The 15,909-nt window shown below is 39.1% G+C and overlaps 1 protein-coding gene across 1 annotated transcript in view; it reads left to right on the plus strand.

Annotated features, from left to right (window-relative positions):
- Positions 1 to 15,909, plus strand: part of DAB2IP (DAB2 interacting protein) — a 215,140-nt gene that overhangs the window by 99,483 nt on the left and 99,748 nt on the right. The window contains 3 exon segments of the mRNA XM_069986386.1: positions 1,455 to 1,599; positions 2,504 to 2,648; positions 3,967 to 4,203. Coding sequence (XP_069842487.1) covers positions 1,455 to 1,599; positions 2,504 to 2,648; positions 3,967 to 4,203 — 527 coding nt within the window.

Below are 15,909 nucleotides of genomic sequence, written 5' to 3' on the forward strand. Positions count from 1 at the left end.
GAGGGGATGGTGGTGGTGAGGACACTTCAGGAGGAGATGGTGGTGGTGAGGACACTTCAGGAGGAGATGGTGGTGGTGGTGAGGACACTTCAGGAGGGGATGGTGGTGGTGAGGACACTTTAGGAGGAGATGGTGGTGGTGGTGGTGAGGACACCTCAGGAGGAGATGGTGGTGGTGGTGAGGACACCTCAGGAGGAGATGGTGGTGGTGAGGACACTTCAGGAGGAGATGGTGGTGGTGAGGACACTTCAGGAGGAGATGGTGGTGGTGGTGAGGACACCTCAGGAGGAGATGGTGGTGGTGAGGACACTTCAGGAGGAGATGGTGGTGAGGACACTTCAGGAGGAGATGATGGTGGTGAGGACACTTCAGGAGGAGATGGTGGTGAGGACACTTTAGGAGGAGATGGTGGTGGTGGTGAGGACACTTCAGGAGGAGATGGTGGTGAGGACACTTCAGGAGGAGATGGTGGTGGTGAGGACACTTCAGGAGGAGATAGTGGTGGTGGTGAGGACACTTCAGGAGGGGATGTTGGTGGTGGTGAGGACACCTCAGGAGGGGATGGTGGTGGTGAGGACACCTCAGGAGGGGATGGTGGTGGTGGTGAGGACACTTCAGGAGGGGATGTTGGTGGTGGTGAGGACACCTCAGGAGGGGATGGTGGTGGTGGTGAGGACACTTCAGGAGGAGATGTTGGTGGTGGTGAGGACACCTCAGGAGGGGATGGTGGTGGTGGTGAGGACACCTCAGGAGGGTATGGTGGTGGTGAGGACACCTCAGGAGGGGATGGTGGTGGTGAGGACACTTCAGGAGGAGATGGTGGTGGTGAGGACACTTCAGGAGGGGATGTTGGTGGTGGTGAGGACACCTCAGGAGGGGATGGTGTTGGTGGTGAGGACACCTCAGGAGGGGATGGTGGTGGTGAGGACACTTCAGGAGGGGATGTTGGTGGTGGTGAGGACACCTCAGGAGGGGATGGTGGTGGTGAGGACACCTCAGGAGGAGATGGTGGTGGTGAGGACACTTCAGGAGGAGATGTTGGTGGTGGTGAGGACACCTCAGGAGGGGATGGTGGTGGTGGTGAGGACACCTCAGGAGGGGATGGTGGTGGTGGTGAGGACACCTCAGGAGGGGATGGTGGTGGTGAGGACACTTCAGGAGGAGATGGCGGTGGTGAGGACACTTCAGGAGGAGATGTTGGTGGTGGTGAGGACACCTCAGGAGGGGATGGTGGTTTTGGTGAGGACACCTCAGGAGGGGATGGTGGTGGTGGTGAGGACACCTCAGGAGGGGATGGTGGTGGTGAGGACACTTCAGGAGGAGATGTTGGTGGTGGTGAGGACACCTCAGGAGGGGATGGTGGTGGTGGTGAGGACACCTCAGGAGGGGATGGTGGTGGTGAGGACACCTCAGGAGGGGATGGTGGCGGTGAGTGACTGCCTTTTTTTCTCCAGGATTTCCTCACGGACTTGATGATGTCTGAAGTGGATCGATGTGGAGACAATGAACATCTCATCTTTCGGGAAAACACTTTGGCCACCAAGGCCATTGAGGAGTACCTAAAGCTGGTCGGGCAGAAGTATCTTCAGGATGCTCTGGGTAATTATTTCCGGCCATTGTTCTTAGATCAGAGGTCTGTATTGTACTACTGGGGGTCATATATCTGCTGGAGGAGGAGGATGGGTCATATATCTGCTGGAGGAGGAAGGGTCATATATGTGCTGGAGGAGGAGGAGGAGGGGTCATATATCTGGTGGAGGAGGGGGGGGTCATATATCTACTGGAGGAGGAGGATGGGTCATATATCTGCTGGAGGAGGAGGGGTCATATATGTGCTGGAGGAGGAGGAGGGGTCATATATCTGTTGGAGGAGGAGGGGTCCTATATCTGCTGGAGGAGGAGGAGGGGTCATATATCTTGGAGGAGGAGGAGGGGTCATATATCTGCTGGCGGAGGAGGAGGGGTCATATATGTGCTGGAGGGGGAGGAGGAGGGGTCATATATCTGGTGGAGGAGGGGGGGTCATATATCTGCTGGAGGAGGAGGGGTCATATATCTGCTGGAGAAGGAGGGGTCATATATCTGCTGGAGGAGGAGGGGTCATATATCTGCTGGAGGAGGAGGAGGGGTCATATATCTGCTGGAGGAGGAGGAGGAGGGGTCATATATCTGCTGGAGGAGGAGGAGGGGTCATATATCTGCTGGAGGAGGAGGAGGGGTCATATTTCTGCTGGAGGAGGAGGAGGGGTCATATATCTGCTGGAGGAGGGGTCATTCTTGTCCCCTCCCTCCCTTCCCCCCCAGCACTCGGTCACCCCCCACCCCCTTCTTGCCCCTCCCTCCCTTCCCCCCCAGCACTCGGTCACCCCCCACCCCCTTCTTGTCCCCTCCCTCCGTTCCCCCCCCCCCAGCACTCGGTCCACCCCCCACCCCCTTCTTGTCTCCTCCCTCCCTTCCCCCCCCCAGCACTCGGTCACCCCCTGATCAGTCTTGTCCCCCCCAGGCGAGTTCATCAAGGCTCTGTACGAATCGGATGAGAACTGTGAGGTGGACCCCAACAAGTGCTCGACCTCCGACCTCTCCGAACACCAGGGCAACCTGAAGATGTGCTGTGAGCTGGCCTTCTGCAAGATCATCAACTCCTACTGGTCAGTACTGCCCCCCAGGCCGAACAGTGAGTGCAGCTCTGGAGGGTGAGACATGATGTAACAGCAGAATAGTGAGTGCAGCTCTGGAGGGTGAGACATGATGTAACAGCAGAATAGTGAGTGCAGCTCTGGAGGATGAGACATGATGTAACAGCAGAACAGTGAGTGCAGCTCTGGAGGGTGAGACATGATGTAACAGCAGAATAGTGAGTGCAGCTCTGGAGGATGAGACATGATGTAACAGCAGAATAGTGAGTGCAGCTCTGGAGGATGAGACATGATGTAACAGCAGAATAGTGAGTGCAGCTCTGGAGGGTGAGACCTGATGTAACAGCAGAATAGTGAGTGCAGCTCTGGAGGATGAGACATGATGTAACAGCAGAATAGTGAGTGCAGCTCTGGAGGATGAGACATGATGTAACAGCAGAATAGTGAGTGCAGCTTTGGAGGATGAGACAGGATGTAACAGCAGAATAGTGAGTGCAGCTCTGGAGGGTGAGACCTGATGTAACAGCAGAATAGTGAGTGCAGCTCTGGAGGATGAGACATGATGTAACAGCAGAATAGTGAGTGCAGCTCTGGAGGATGAGACATGATGTAACAGCAGAATAGTGAGTGCAGCTCTGGAGGAGGAGACAGGATGTAACAGCAGAATAGTGAGTGCAGCTCTGGAGGATGAGACATGATGTAATAGCAGAATAGTGAGTGCAGCTCTGGAGGATGAGACATGATGTAACAGCAGAATAGTGAGTGCAGCTCTGGAGGATGAGACAGGATGTAACAGCAGAATAGTGAGTGCAGCTCTGCAGGATGAGACAGGATGTAACAGCAGAATAGTGAGTGCAGCTCTGGAGGATGACATGATGTAACAGCAGAATAGTGAGTGCAGCTCTGGAGGGTGAGACATGATGTGCCAGCAGAATAGTGAGTGCAGCTCTGCAGGATGAGACAGGATGTAACAGCAGAATAGTGAGTGCAGCTCTGGAGGATGAGACATGATGTAACAGCAGAATAGTGAGTGCAGCCCTGGAGGATGAGACATGATGTAACAGCAGAATAGTGAGTGCAGCTCTGGAGGAGGAGACAGGATGTAACAGCAGAATAGTGAGTGCAGCTCTGGAGGATGAGACATGATGTAACAGCAGAATAGTGAGTGCAGCCCTGGAGGATGAGACATGATGTAACAGCAGAATAGTGAGTGCAGCTCTGGAGGAGGAGACAGGATGTAACAGCAGAATAGTGAGTGCAGCTCTGGAGGATGTGATGTATTGTGGGCGGAGTCTTGCTCTAGGTCTCACTTTCCTGCCGTCCTTTGCAGCGTTTTCCCGCGGGAGCTGAAGGAGGTGTTTGCGTCGTGGAGACAGGAGTGTAACAGCCGGGGACGTCCGGACATCAGTGAGCGGCTGATCAGCGCCTCCCTCTTCCTGCGGTTTCTCTGTCCCGCCATCATGTCTCCCTCATTATTCAGCCTCCTCCAGGAGTATCCGGACGACCGCACCGCCCGCACCCTGACCCTGATCGCCAAGGTCACCCAGAACCTCGCCAACTTCACCAAGTAAGTGCCGGGGACCCCCTGTACCCCATCACTACTGACATTGCCGGGGACCCCCTGTACCCCAACACTACTGACAGTGCCGTCCCCTGTACCCCAACACTACTGACATTGCCGGGGACCCCCTGTACCCCAACACTACTGACAGTGCTGGGGACCCCCTGTACCCCATCACTACTGACATTGCCGGGGACCCCCTGTACCCCATCACTACTGACATTGCCGGGGACCCCCTGTACCCCAACACTACTGACATTGCCGGGGACCCCCTGTACCCCAACACTACTGACAGTGCCGGGGACCCCCTGTACCCCAACACTACTGACATTGCCGGGGACCCCCTGTACCCCATCACTACTGACATTGCCGGGGACCCCCTGTACCCCATCACTACTGACAGTGCCGTCCCCTGTACCCCAACACTACTGACAGTGCCGGGGACCCCCTGTACCCCAACACTACTGACATTGCCGGGGACCCCCTGTACCCCATCACTACTGACAGTGCCGTCCCCTGTACCCCAACACTACTGACAGTGCCGTCCCCTGTACCCCATCACTACTGACAGTGCCGTCCCCTGTACCCCAACACTACTGACAGTGCCGTCCCCTGTACCCCAACACTACTGACAGTGCCGGGGACCCCCTGTACCCCAACACTACTGACAGTGCCGGGGACCCCCTGTACCCCATCACTACTGACAGTGCCGGGGACCCCCTGTACCCCAACACTAGTGTGAGTGCCCCCTCAGTCAGGAGTGTGAGTGCCCCCACTAACATTTATACTAAATAAAACACGACAATTGCTTTGGTGAAACAGCCACAGTGTATTATTATTATGGCGGATGTATTATTATTATTGCGGATGTATTATTATTATGGCGGATGTATTATTATTATGGCGGATGTATTATTATTATGGCGGATGTATTATTATTATGGCGGATGTATTATTATTATGGCGGATGTATTATTATTATGGCGGATGTATTATTATGGCGGATGTATTATTATGGCTGATGTATTATTATTATGGCGGATGTATTATTATTATGGCGGATGTATTATTATTATGGCGGATGTATTATTATTATGGGGGATGTATTATTATTATGGCGGATGTATTATTATTATGGCGGATGTATTATTATTATGGCGGATGTATTATTATTATGGCGGATGTATTATTATTATGGCGGATGTATTATTATGGCGGATGTATTATTATTATGGCGGATGTATTATTATTATGGCGGATGTATTATTATTATGGCGGATGTATTATTATGGCGGATGTATTATTATGGCTGATGTATTATTATTATGGCGGATGTATTATTATGGCGGATGTATTATTATGGCGGATGTATTATTATTATGGCGGATGTATTATTATTATTATGGCGGATGTATTATTATGGCGGATGTATTATTATTATGGCGGATGTATTATTATTATGGCGGATGTATTATTATTATGGCGGATGTATTATTATGGCGGATGTATTATTATTATGGCGGATGTATTATTATTATGGCGGATGTATTATTATTATGGCGGATGTATTATTATGGCGGATGTATTATTATTATGGCGGATGTATTATTATTATGGCGGATGTATTATTATGGCGGATGTATTATTATGGCGGATGTATTATTATGGCGGATGTATTATTATGGCGGATGTATTATTATGGCGGATGTATTATTATTATGGCGGATGTATTATTATGGCGGATGTATTATTATGGCGGATGTATTATTATGGGGGATGTATTATTATTATGGGGGATTTATTATGGCGGATGTATTATTATTATGGCGGATGTATTATTATTATGGGGGATGTATTATGGCGGATGTATTATTATGGCGGATGTATTATTATTATGGGGGATGTATTATTATGGCGGATGTATTATTATTATGGCGGATGTATTATTATTATGGCGGATGTATTATTATTATGGGGGATGTATTATGGCGGATGTATTATTATGGCGGATGTATTATTATGGCGGATGTATTATTATTATGGCGGATGTATTATTATTATGGGGGTGTATTATTATTATGGCGGATGTATTATGGCGGATGTATTATTATTATGGCGGATGTATTATTATGGCGGATGTATTATTATTATGGCGGATGTATTATTATGGCGGATGTATTATTATTATGGTGGATGTATTATTATTATGGCGGATGTATTATTATTATGGCGGATGTATTATTATTATGGCGGATGTATTATTATTATGGCGGATGTATTATTATTATGGCGGATGTATTATTATTATGGCGGATGTATTATTATTATTATGGCGGATGTATTATTATGGCGGATGTATTATTATTATGGCGGATGTATTATTATTATGGCGGATGTATTATTATTATGGCGGATGTATTATTATGGCGGATGTATTATTATTATGGCGGATGTATTATTATTATGGCGGATGTATTATTATTATGGCGGATGTATTATTATGGCGGATGTATTATTATTATGGCGGATGTATTATTATTATGGCGGATGTATTATTATGGCGGATGTATTATTATGGCGGATGTATTATTATTATGGCGGATGTATTATTATTATGGCGGATGTATTATTATTATGGCGGATGTATTATTATGGCGGATGTATTATTATGGCTGATGTATTATTATTATGGCGGATGTATTATTATTATGGCGGATGTATTATTATTATGGCGGATGTATTATTATGGCGGATGTATTATTATTATGGCGGATGTATTATTATTATGGGGGATGTATTATTATTATGGGGGATGTATTATTATTATGGCGGATGTATTATTATTATGGCGGATGTATTATTATTATGGCGGATGTATTATTATTATGGCGGATGTATTATTATTATGGCGGATGTATTATTATTATGGCGGATGTATTATTATTATGGCGGATGTATTATTATGGCGGATGTATTATTATGGCTGATGTATTATTATTATGGCGGATGTATTATTATTATGGCGGATGTATTATTATTATGGCGGATGTATTATTATTATGGGGGATGTATTATTATTATGGCGGATGTATTATTATTATGGCGGATGTATTATTATTATGGCGGATGTATTATTATTATGGCGGATGTATTATTATTATGGCGGATGTATTATTATGGCGGATGTATTATTATTATGGCGGATGTATTATTATTATGGCGGATGTATTATTATTATGGCGGATGTATTATTATGGCGGATGTATTATTATGGCTGATGTATTATTATTATGGCGGATGTATTATTATGGCGGATGTATTATTATGGCGGATGTATTATTATTATGGCGGATGTATTATTATTATTATGGCGGATGTATTATTATGGCGGATGTATTATTATTATGGCGGATGTATTATTATTATGGCGGATGTATTATTATTATGGCGGATGTATTATTATGGCGGATGTATTATTATTATGGCGGATGTATTATTATTATGGCGGATGTATTATTATTATGGCGGATGTATTATTATGGCGGATGTATTATTATTATGGCGGATGTATTATTATTATGGCGGATGTATTATTATGGCGGATGTATTATTATGGCGGATGTATTATTATGGCGGATGTATTATTATGGCGGATGTATTATTATGGCGGATGTATTATTATTATGGCGGATGTATTATTATGGCGGATGTATTATTATGGCGGATGTATTATTATGGGGGATGTATTATTATTATGGGGGATTTATTATGGCGGATGTATTATTATTATGGCGGATGTATTATTATTATGGGGGATTTATTATTATGGCGGATGTATTATTATGGCGGATGTATTATTATTATGGGGGATGTATTATTATGGCGGATGTATTATTATTATGGCGGATGTATTATTATTATGGCGGATGTATTATTATTATGGGGGATTTATTATGGCGGATGTATTATTATGGCTGATGTATTATTATTATGGCGGATGTATTATTATTATGGCGGATGTATTATTATTATGGGGGTGTATTATTATTATGGCGGATGTATTATGGCGGATGTATTATTATTATGGCGGATGTATTATTATGGCGGATGTATTATTATTATGGCGGATGTATTATTATGGCGGATGTATTATTATTATGGGGGATGTATTATTATTATGGCAGATGTATTATTATTATGGCGGATGTATTATTATTATGGCGGATGTATTATTATTATGGGGGATGTATTATTATTATGGCGGATGTATTATTATTATGGCGGATGTATTATTATTATTATGGCGGATGTATTATTATGGCGGATGTATTATTATTATGGCGGATGTATTATTATTATGGCGGATGTATTATTATTATGGCGGATGTATTATTATGGCGGATGTATTATTATTATGGCGGATGTATTATTATTATGGCGGATGTATTATTATTATGGCGGATGTATTATTATGGCGGATGTATTATTATTATGGCGGATGTATTATTATTATGGCGGATGTATTATTATGGCGGATGTATTATTATGGCGGATGTATTATTATGGCGGATGTATTATTATTATGGCGGATGTATTATTATTATGGCGGATGTATTATTATTATGGCGGATGTATTATTATGGCGGATGTATTATTATGGCGGATGTATTATTATTATGGCGGATGTATTATTATTATGGGGGATGTATTATTATTATGGCGGATTTATTATTATGGCGGATGTATTATTATTATGGCGGATGTATTATTATTATGGGGGATGTATTATTATTATGGGGGATGTATTATTATTATGGCGGATGTATTATTATTATGGCGGATGTATTATTATGGCGGATGTATTATTATTATGGCGGATGTATTATTATTATGGCGGATGTATTATTATTATGGCGGATGTATTATTATTATGGCGGATGTATTATTATGGCGGATGTATTATTATTATGGGCGGATGTATTATTTATGGCGGATGTATTATTATTATGGCGGATGTATTATTATGGCGGATGTATTATTATTATGGCGGATGTATTATTATGGCGGATGTATTATTATTATGGCGGATGTATTATTATTATGGCGGATGTATTATTATTATGGCGGATGTATTATTATGGCGGATGTATTATTATGGCGGATGTATTATTATTATGGCGGATGTATTATGGGGGATGTATTATGGCGGATGTATTATTATTATGGCGGATGTATTATTATGGCGGATGTATTATTATTATGGCGGATGTATTATTATTATGGGAATGTATTATTATTATGGCGGATGTATTATTATTATGGCGGATGTGTTATTATTATGGCGGATGTATTATTATTATGGCGGATGTATTATTATGGCGGATGTATTATTATTATGGCGGATGTATTATTATTATGGCGGATGTATTATTATTATGGGGGATGTATTATTATGGCGGATGTATTATTATTATGGCGGATGTATTATTATTATGGCGGATGTATTATTATGGCGGATGTATTATTATTATGGCGGATGTATTATTATTATGGCGGATGTATTATTATGGCGGATGTATTATTATGGCGGATGTATTATTATTATGGCTGATGTATTATTATTATGGCGGATGTATTATTATTATGGGGGATGTATTATTATTATGGCGGATGTATTATTATTATGGGGGATTTATTATGGCGGATGTATTATTATGGCTGATGTATTATTATTATGGCGGATGTATTATTATTATGGCGGATGTATTATTATTATGGGGGTGTATTATTATTATGGCGGATGTATTATGGCGGATGTATTATTATTATGGCGGATGTATTATTATTATTATGGCGGATGTATTATTATTATGGCGGATGTATTATTATTATGGCGGATGTATTATTATTATGGCGGATGTATTATGGCGGATGTATTATTATTATGGGGGATGTATTATTATGGCGGATGTATTATTATTATGGCAGATGTATTATTATTATGGCGGATGTATTATTATGGCGGATGTATTATTATTATGGCGGATGTATTATTATTATTATGGCGGATGTATTATTATTATGGCGGATGTATTATTATTATGGCGGATGTATTATTATTATGGCGGATGTATTATTATTATGGTGATGTATTATTATGGCGGATGTATTATTATTATGGCGGATGTATTATTATTATGGCGGATGTATTATTATGGCGGATGTATTATTATTATGGCGGATGTATTATTATTATGGCGGATGTATTATTATTATGGCGGATGTATTATTATTATGGCGGATGTATTATTATTATGGGGGATGTATTATTATGGCGGATGTATTATTATTATGGCGGATGTATTATTATGGCGGATGTATTATTATTATGGCGGATGTATTATTATTATGGCGGATGTATTATTATGGCGGATGTATTATTATTATGGCGGATGTATTATTATGGCGGATGTATTATTATTATGGCGGATGTATTATTATTATGGCAGATGTATTATTATTATGGCGGATGTATTATTATGGGGGATGTATTATTATTATGGCGGATGTATTATTATGGCGGATGTATTATGGGGGATGTATTATTATGGCGGATGTATTATTATTATGGCGGATGTATTATTATTATGGCGGATGTATTATTATTATGGCGGATGTATTATTATTATGGCGGATGTATTATGGCGGATGTATTATTATGGCGGATGTATTATGGGGGATGTATTATTATGGCGGATGTATTATTATTATGGCGGATGTATTATTATTATGGGGGATGTATTATTATTATGGGGGATGTATTATTATGGCGGATGTATTATTATGGCGGATGTATTATTATTATGGTGGATGTATTATTATGGCGGATGTATTATTATTATGGCGGATGTATTATTATTATGGGGGATGTATTATTATGGCGGATGTATTATTATTATGGCGGATGTATTATTATGGGGGATGTATTATTATGGGGGATGTATTATTATTATGGCGGATGTATTATTATTATGGGGGATGTATTATTATGGCGGATGTATTATTATTATGGCGGATGTATTATTATTATGGCGGATGTATTATTATGGCGGATGTATTATTATTATGGCGGATGTATTATTATGGCGGATGTATTATTATTATGGCGGATGTATTATTATGGCGGATGTATTATTATTATGGCGGATGTATTATGGGGGATGTATTATTATTTTTTTTTTTTTTTTTTTTTTTTTTTTTTTACAATATTTTATTGAAGTTATACATAAATACAAAGTGATAAGAACAATCATAAAATAGATAAACTATGACAGGTCAGTAGACTTATATAAAATTATATAAATAAATATAACAAATCATTAAAACAGACAAAGCAACCAATTATTGCTCTAACATACAATTGAAGTAATATTGTATCATACTATGCTCTATACCAAGTACAGGTAAGTACTCCCAGGGTACCTGCCACCATTGCTTATGGGGGATGTATTATTATTATAGCGGATGTATTATTATTATGGGGGATGTATTATTATGGCGGATGTATTATTATTATGGCGGATGTATTATTATTATGGCGGATGTATTATTATGGCGGATGTATTATTATTATGGCGGATGTATTATTATGGGGGATGTATTATTATTATGGCGGATGTATTATTATGGCGGATGTATTATTATGGCGGATGTATTATTATTATGGGGGATGTATTATTATTATGGCGGATGTATTATTATGGCGGATGTATTATTATTATGGCGGATGTATTATGGGGGATGTATTATTATGGCGGATGTATTATTATGGCGGATGTATTATTATTATGGCGGATGTATTATTATGGCGGATGTATTATTATTATGGCGGATGTATTATTATGGCGGATGTATTATTATTATGGCGGATGTATTATTATTATGGGGGATGTATTATTATGGGGGATGTATTATTATTATGGCGGATGTATTATTATGGCGGATGTATTATTATTATGGCGGATGTATTATTATGGCGGATGTATTATTATTATGGGGGATGTATTATTATTATGGCGGATGTATTATTATTATGGCGGATGTATTATTATTATGGCGGATGTATTATTATGGCGGATGTATTATTATTATGGCGGATGTATTATTATGGGGGATGTATTATTATTATGGGGGATGTATTATTATTATGGCGGATGTATTATTATGGGGGATGTATTATTATTATGGCGGATGTATTATTATTATGGGGGATGTATTATTATGGGGGATGTATTATTATGGCGGATGTATTATTATTATGGCGGATGTATTATTATTATGGCGGATGTATTATTATTATGGCGGATGTATTATTATTATGGCGGATGTATTATTATGGCGGATGTATTATTATTATGGCGGATGTATTATTATGGCGGATGTATTATTATTATGGCGGATGTATTATTATTATGGCGGATGTATTATTGTGGATGTATTATTATTATGGCGGATGTATTATTATTATGGCGGATGTATTATTATGGCGGATGTATTATTATTATGGGGGATGTATTATTATGGCGGATGTATTATTATTATGGCGGATGTATTATTATTATGGCGGATGTATTATGGGGGATGTATTATTATTATGGCGGATGTATTATTATGGCGGATGTATTATTATTATGGCGGATGTATTATTATGGCGGATGTATTATTATTATGGCGGATGTATTATGGCGGATGTATTATTATTATGGCGGATGTATTATTATGGCGGATGTATTATTATTATGGCGGATGTATTATTATTATGGCGGATGTATTATTATTATGGCGAATGTATTATTATGGCAGATGTATTATTATGGGGGATGTATTATTATTATGGCGGATCTATTATTATGGCGGATGTATTATTATTATGGCGGATGTATTATTATTATGGCGGATGTATTATTATGGCGGATGTATTATTATGGCGGATGTATTATTATTATGGCGGATGTATTATTATTATGGCGGATTTATTATTATGGCGGATGTATTATTATTATTATGGGGGATGTATTATTATGGGGGATGTATTATTATTATGGGGGATGTATTATTATGGCGGATGTATTATTATTATTATGGGGGATGTATTATTATGGCGGATGTATTATTATTATTATGGGGATGTATTATTATGGCGGATGTATTATTATTATGGCGGATGTATTATTATGGGGGATGTAGTATTATTATGGTGGATGTATTATTATGGCGGATGTATTATTATTATGGCGGATGTATTATGGGGGATGTATTATTATTATGGGGGATGTATTATTATTATGGCGGATGTATTATTATTATGGGGGATGTATTATTATGGCGGATGTATTATTATTATTATTGGGGATGTATTATTATGGCGGATGTATTATTATTATGGCGGATGTATTATTATGGGGGATGTATTATTATTGGGGATGTATTATTATTATTATGGGGGATGTATTATTATGGCGGATGTATTATTATGGGGGATGTATTATTATTATAGCGGATGTATTATTATTATGGCGGATGTATTATTATTATGGCGGATGTATTATTATGGCGGATGTATTATTATTATGGCGGATGTATTATTATTGGGGATGTAATATTATTATGGCGGATGTATTATTATGGCGGATGTATTATTATTATAACGGATGTATTATTATTATGGCGGATGTATTATTAGTATGGCGGATGTATTATTTTTATGGGGGATGTATTATTATTATGGCGGATGTATTATTATTATGGGGGATGTATTATTATTATGGCGGATGTATTATTATTATGGCGGATGTATTATTATTATGGCGGATGTATTATTATGGCGGATGTATTATTATGGCGGATGTATTATTATTATGGCGGATGTATTATTATTATGGGGGATGTATTATTATTATTGCGGATGTATTATTATGGGGGATGTATTATTATTATGGCGGATGTATTATTATGGCGGATGTATTATTATTATGGGGGATGTATTATTATGGCGGATGTATTATTATGGCGGATGTATTATTATTATGGCGGATGTATTATTATTATGGGGGATGTATTATTATTATGGCGGATGTATTATTATTATGGCGGATGTATTATTATTATGGGGGATGTATTATTATTATGGCGGATGTATTATTATTATGGCGGATGTATTATTATGGCGGATGTATTATTATGGCGGATGTATTATTATTATGGCGGATGTATTATTATTATGGGGGATGTATTATTATTATTGCGGATGTATTATTATGGGGGATGTATTATTATTATGGCGGATGTATTATTATGGCGGATGTATTATTATTATGGGGGATGTATTATTATGGCAGATTTATTATTATGGGGGATGTATTATTATTATGGGGCATCTATTATTATGGCGGATGTATTATTAATATGGCGGATGTATTATTATGGGGGATGTATTATTATTATGGCGGATGTATTATTATTATGGCGGATGTATTATTATTATGGCGGATGTATTATTATGGCGGACGTATTATTATGGGGGATGTATTATTGTTATGGCGGATGTATTATTATGGCGGATGTATTATTATTATGGGGGATGTATTATTATTATGGCGGATGTATTATTATTATGGCGGATGTATTATGGCGGATGTATTATTATTATGGGGGATGTATTATTATTATGGCGGATGTATTATTATTATGGGGGATGTATTATTATTATGGCGGATGTATTATTATGGCGGATGTATTATTATTATGGCGGATGTATTATTATGGCGGATGTATTATTATGGCGGATGTATTATTATTATGGCGGATGTATTATTATTATGGCGGATGTATTATTATTATGGCGGATGTATTATTATTATGGCGGATGTATTATTATGGCGGATGTATTATTATTATGGCGGATGTATTATGGCGGATGTATTATTATTATGGCGGATGTATTATTATTATGGGGGATGTATTATTATTATTATGGCGGATGTATTATTATGGCGGATGTATTATTATTATGGGGGATGTATTATTATGGCGGATTTATTATTATTATGGGGGATGTATTATTATGGGGGATGTCTTATTATGGCGGATGTATTATTATTATGGCGGATGTATTATTATGGCGGATGTATTATTATTATGGCGGATGTATTATTATTATGGCGGATGTATTATTATTATGGCGGATGTATTATGGCGGATGTATTATTATTATGGCGGATGTATTATTATTATGGCGGATGTATTATGGCGGATGTATTATTATGGCGGATGTATTATGGCGGATGTATTATTATTATGGCGGATGTATTATTATGGGGGATGTATTATTATTATGGCGGTTGTATTATTATGGCGGATGTATTATTATTATGGCGGATGTATTATTATTATAGCGGATTTATTATTATGGGGGATGTATTATTATTATGGCGGATGTATTATTATTATGGCGGATGTATTATTATTATGGCGGATGTATTATTATTATGGCGGATGTATTATGGCGGATGTATTATGGGGCATGTGTTATTATGGCGGATGTATTATTATGGCGGATGTATTATTATTATGGGGGATGTATTATTATTATGGCGGATGTATTATTATGGCGGATGTATTATTATTATGGCGGATGTATTATTATTATTATTG

This window comes from Dendropsophus ebraccatus, chromosome 10, assembly GCF_027789765.1.
Source record: "Dendropsophus ebraccatus isolate aDenEbr1 chromosome 10, aDenEbr1.pat, whole genome shotgun sequence".
NCBI lineage: Eukaryota > Metazoa > Chordata > Amphibia > Anura > Hylidae > Dendropsophus > Dendropsophus ebraccatus.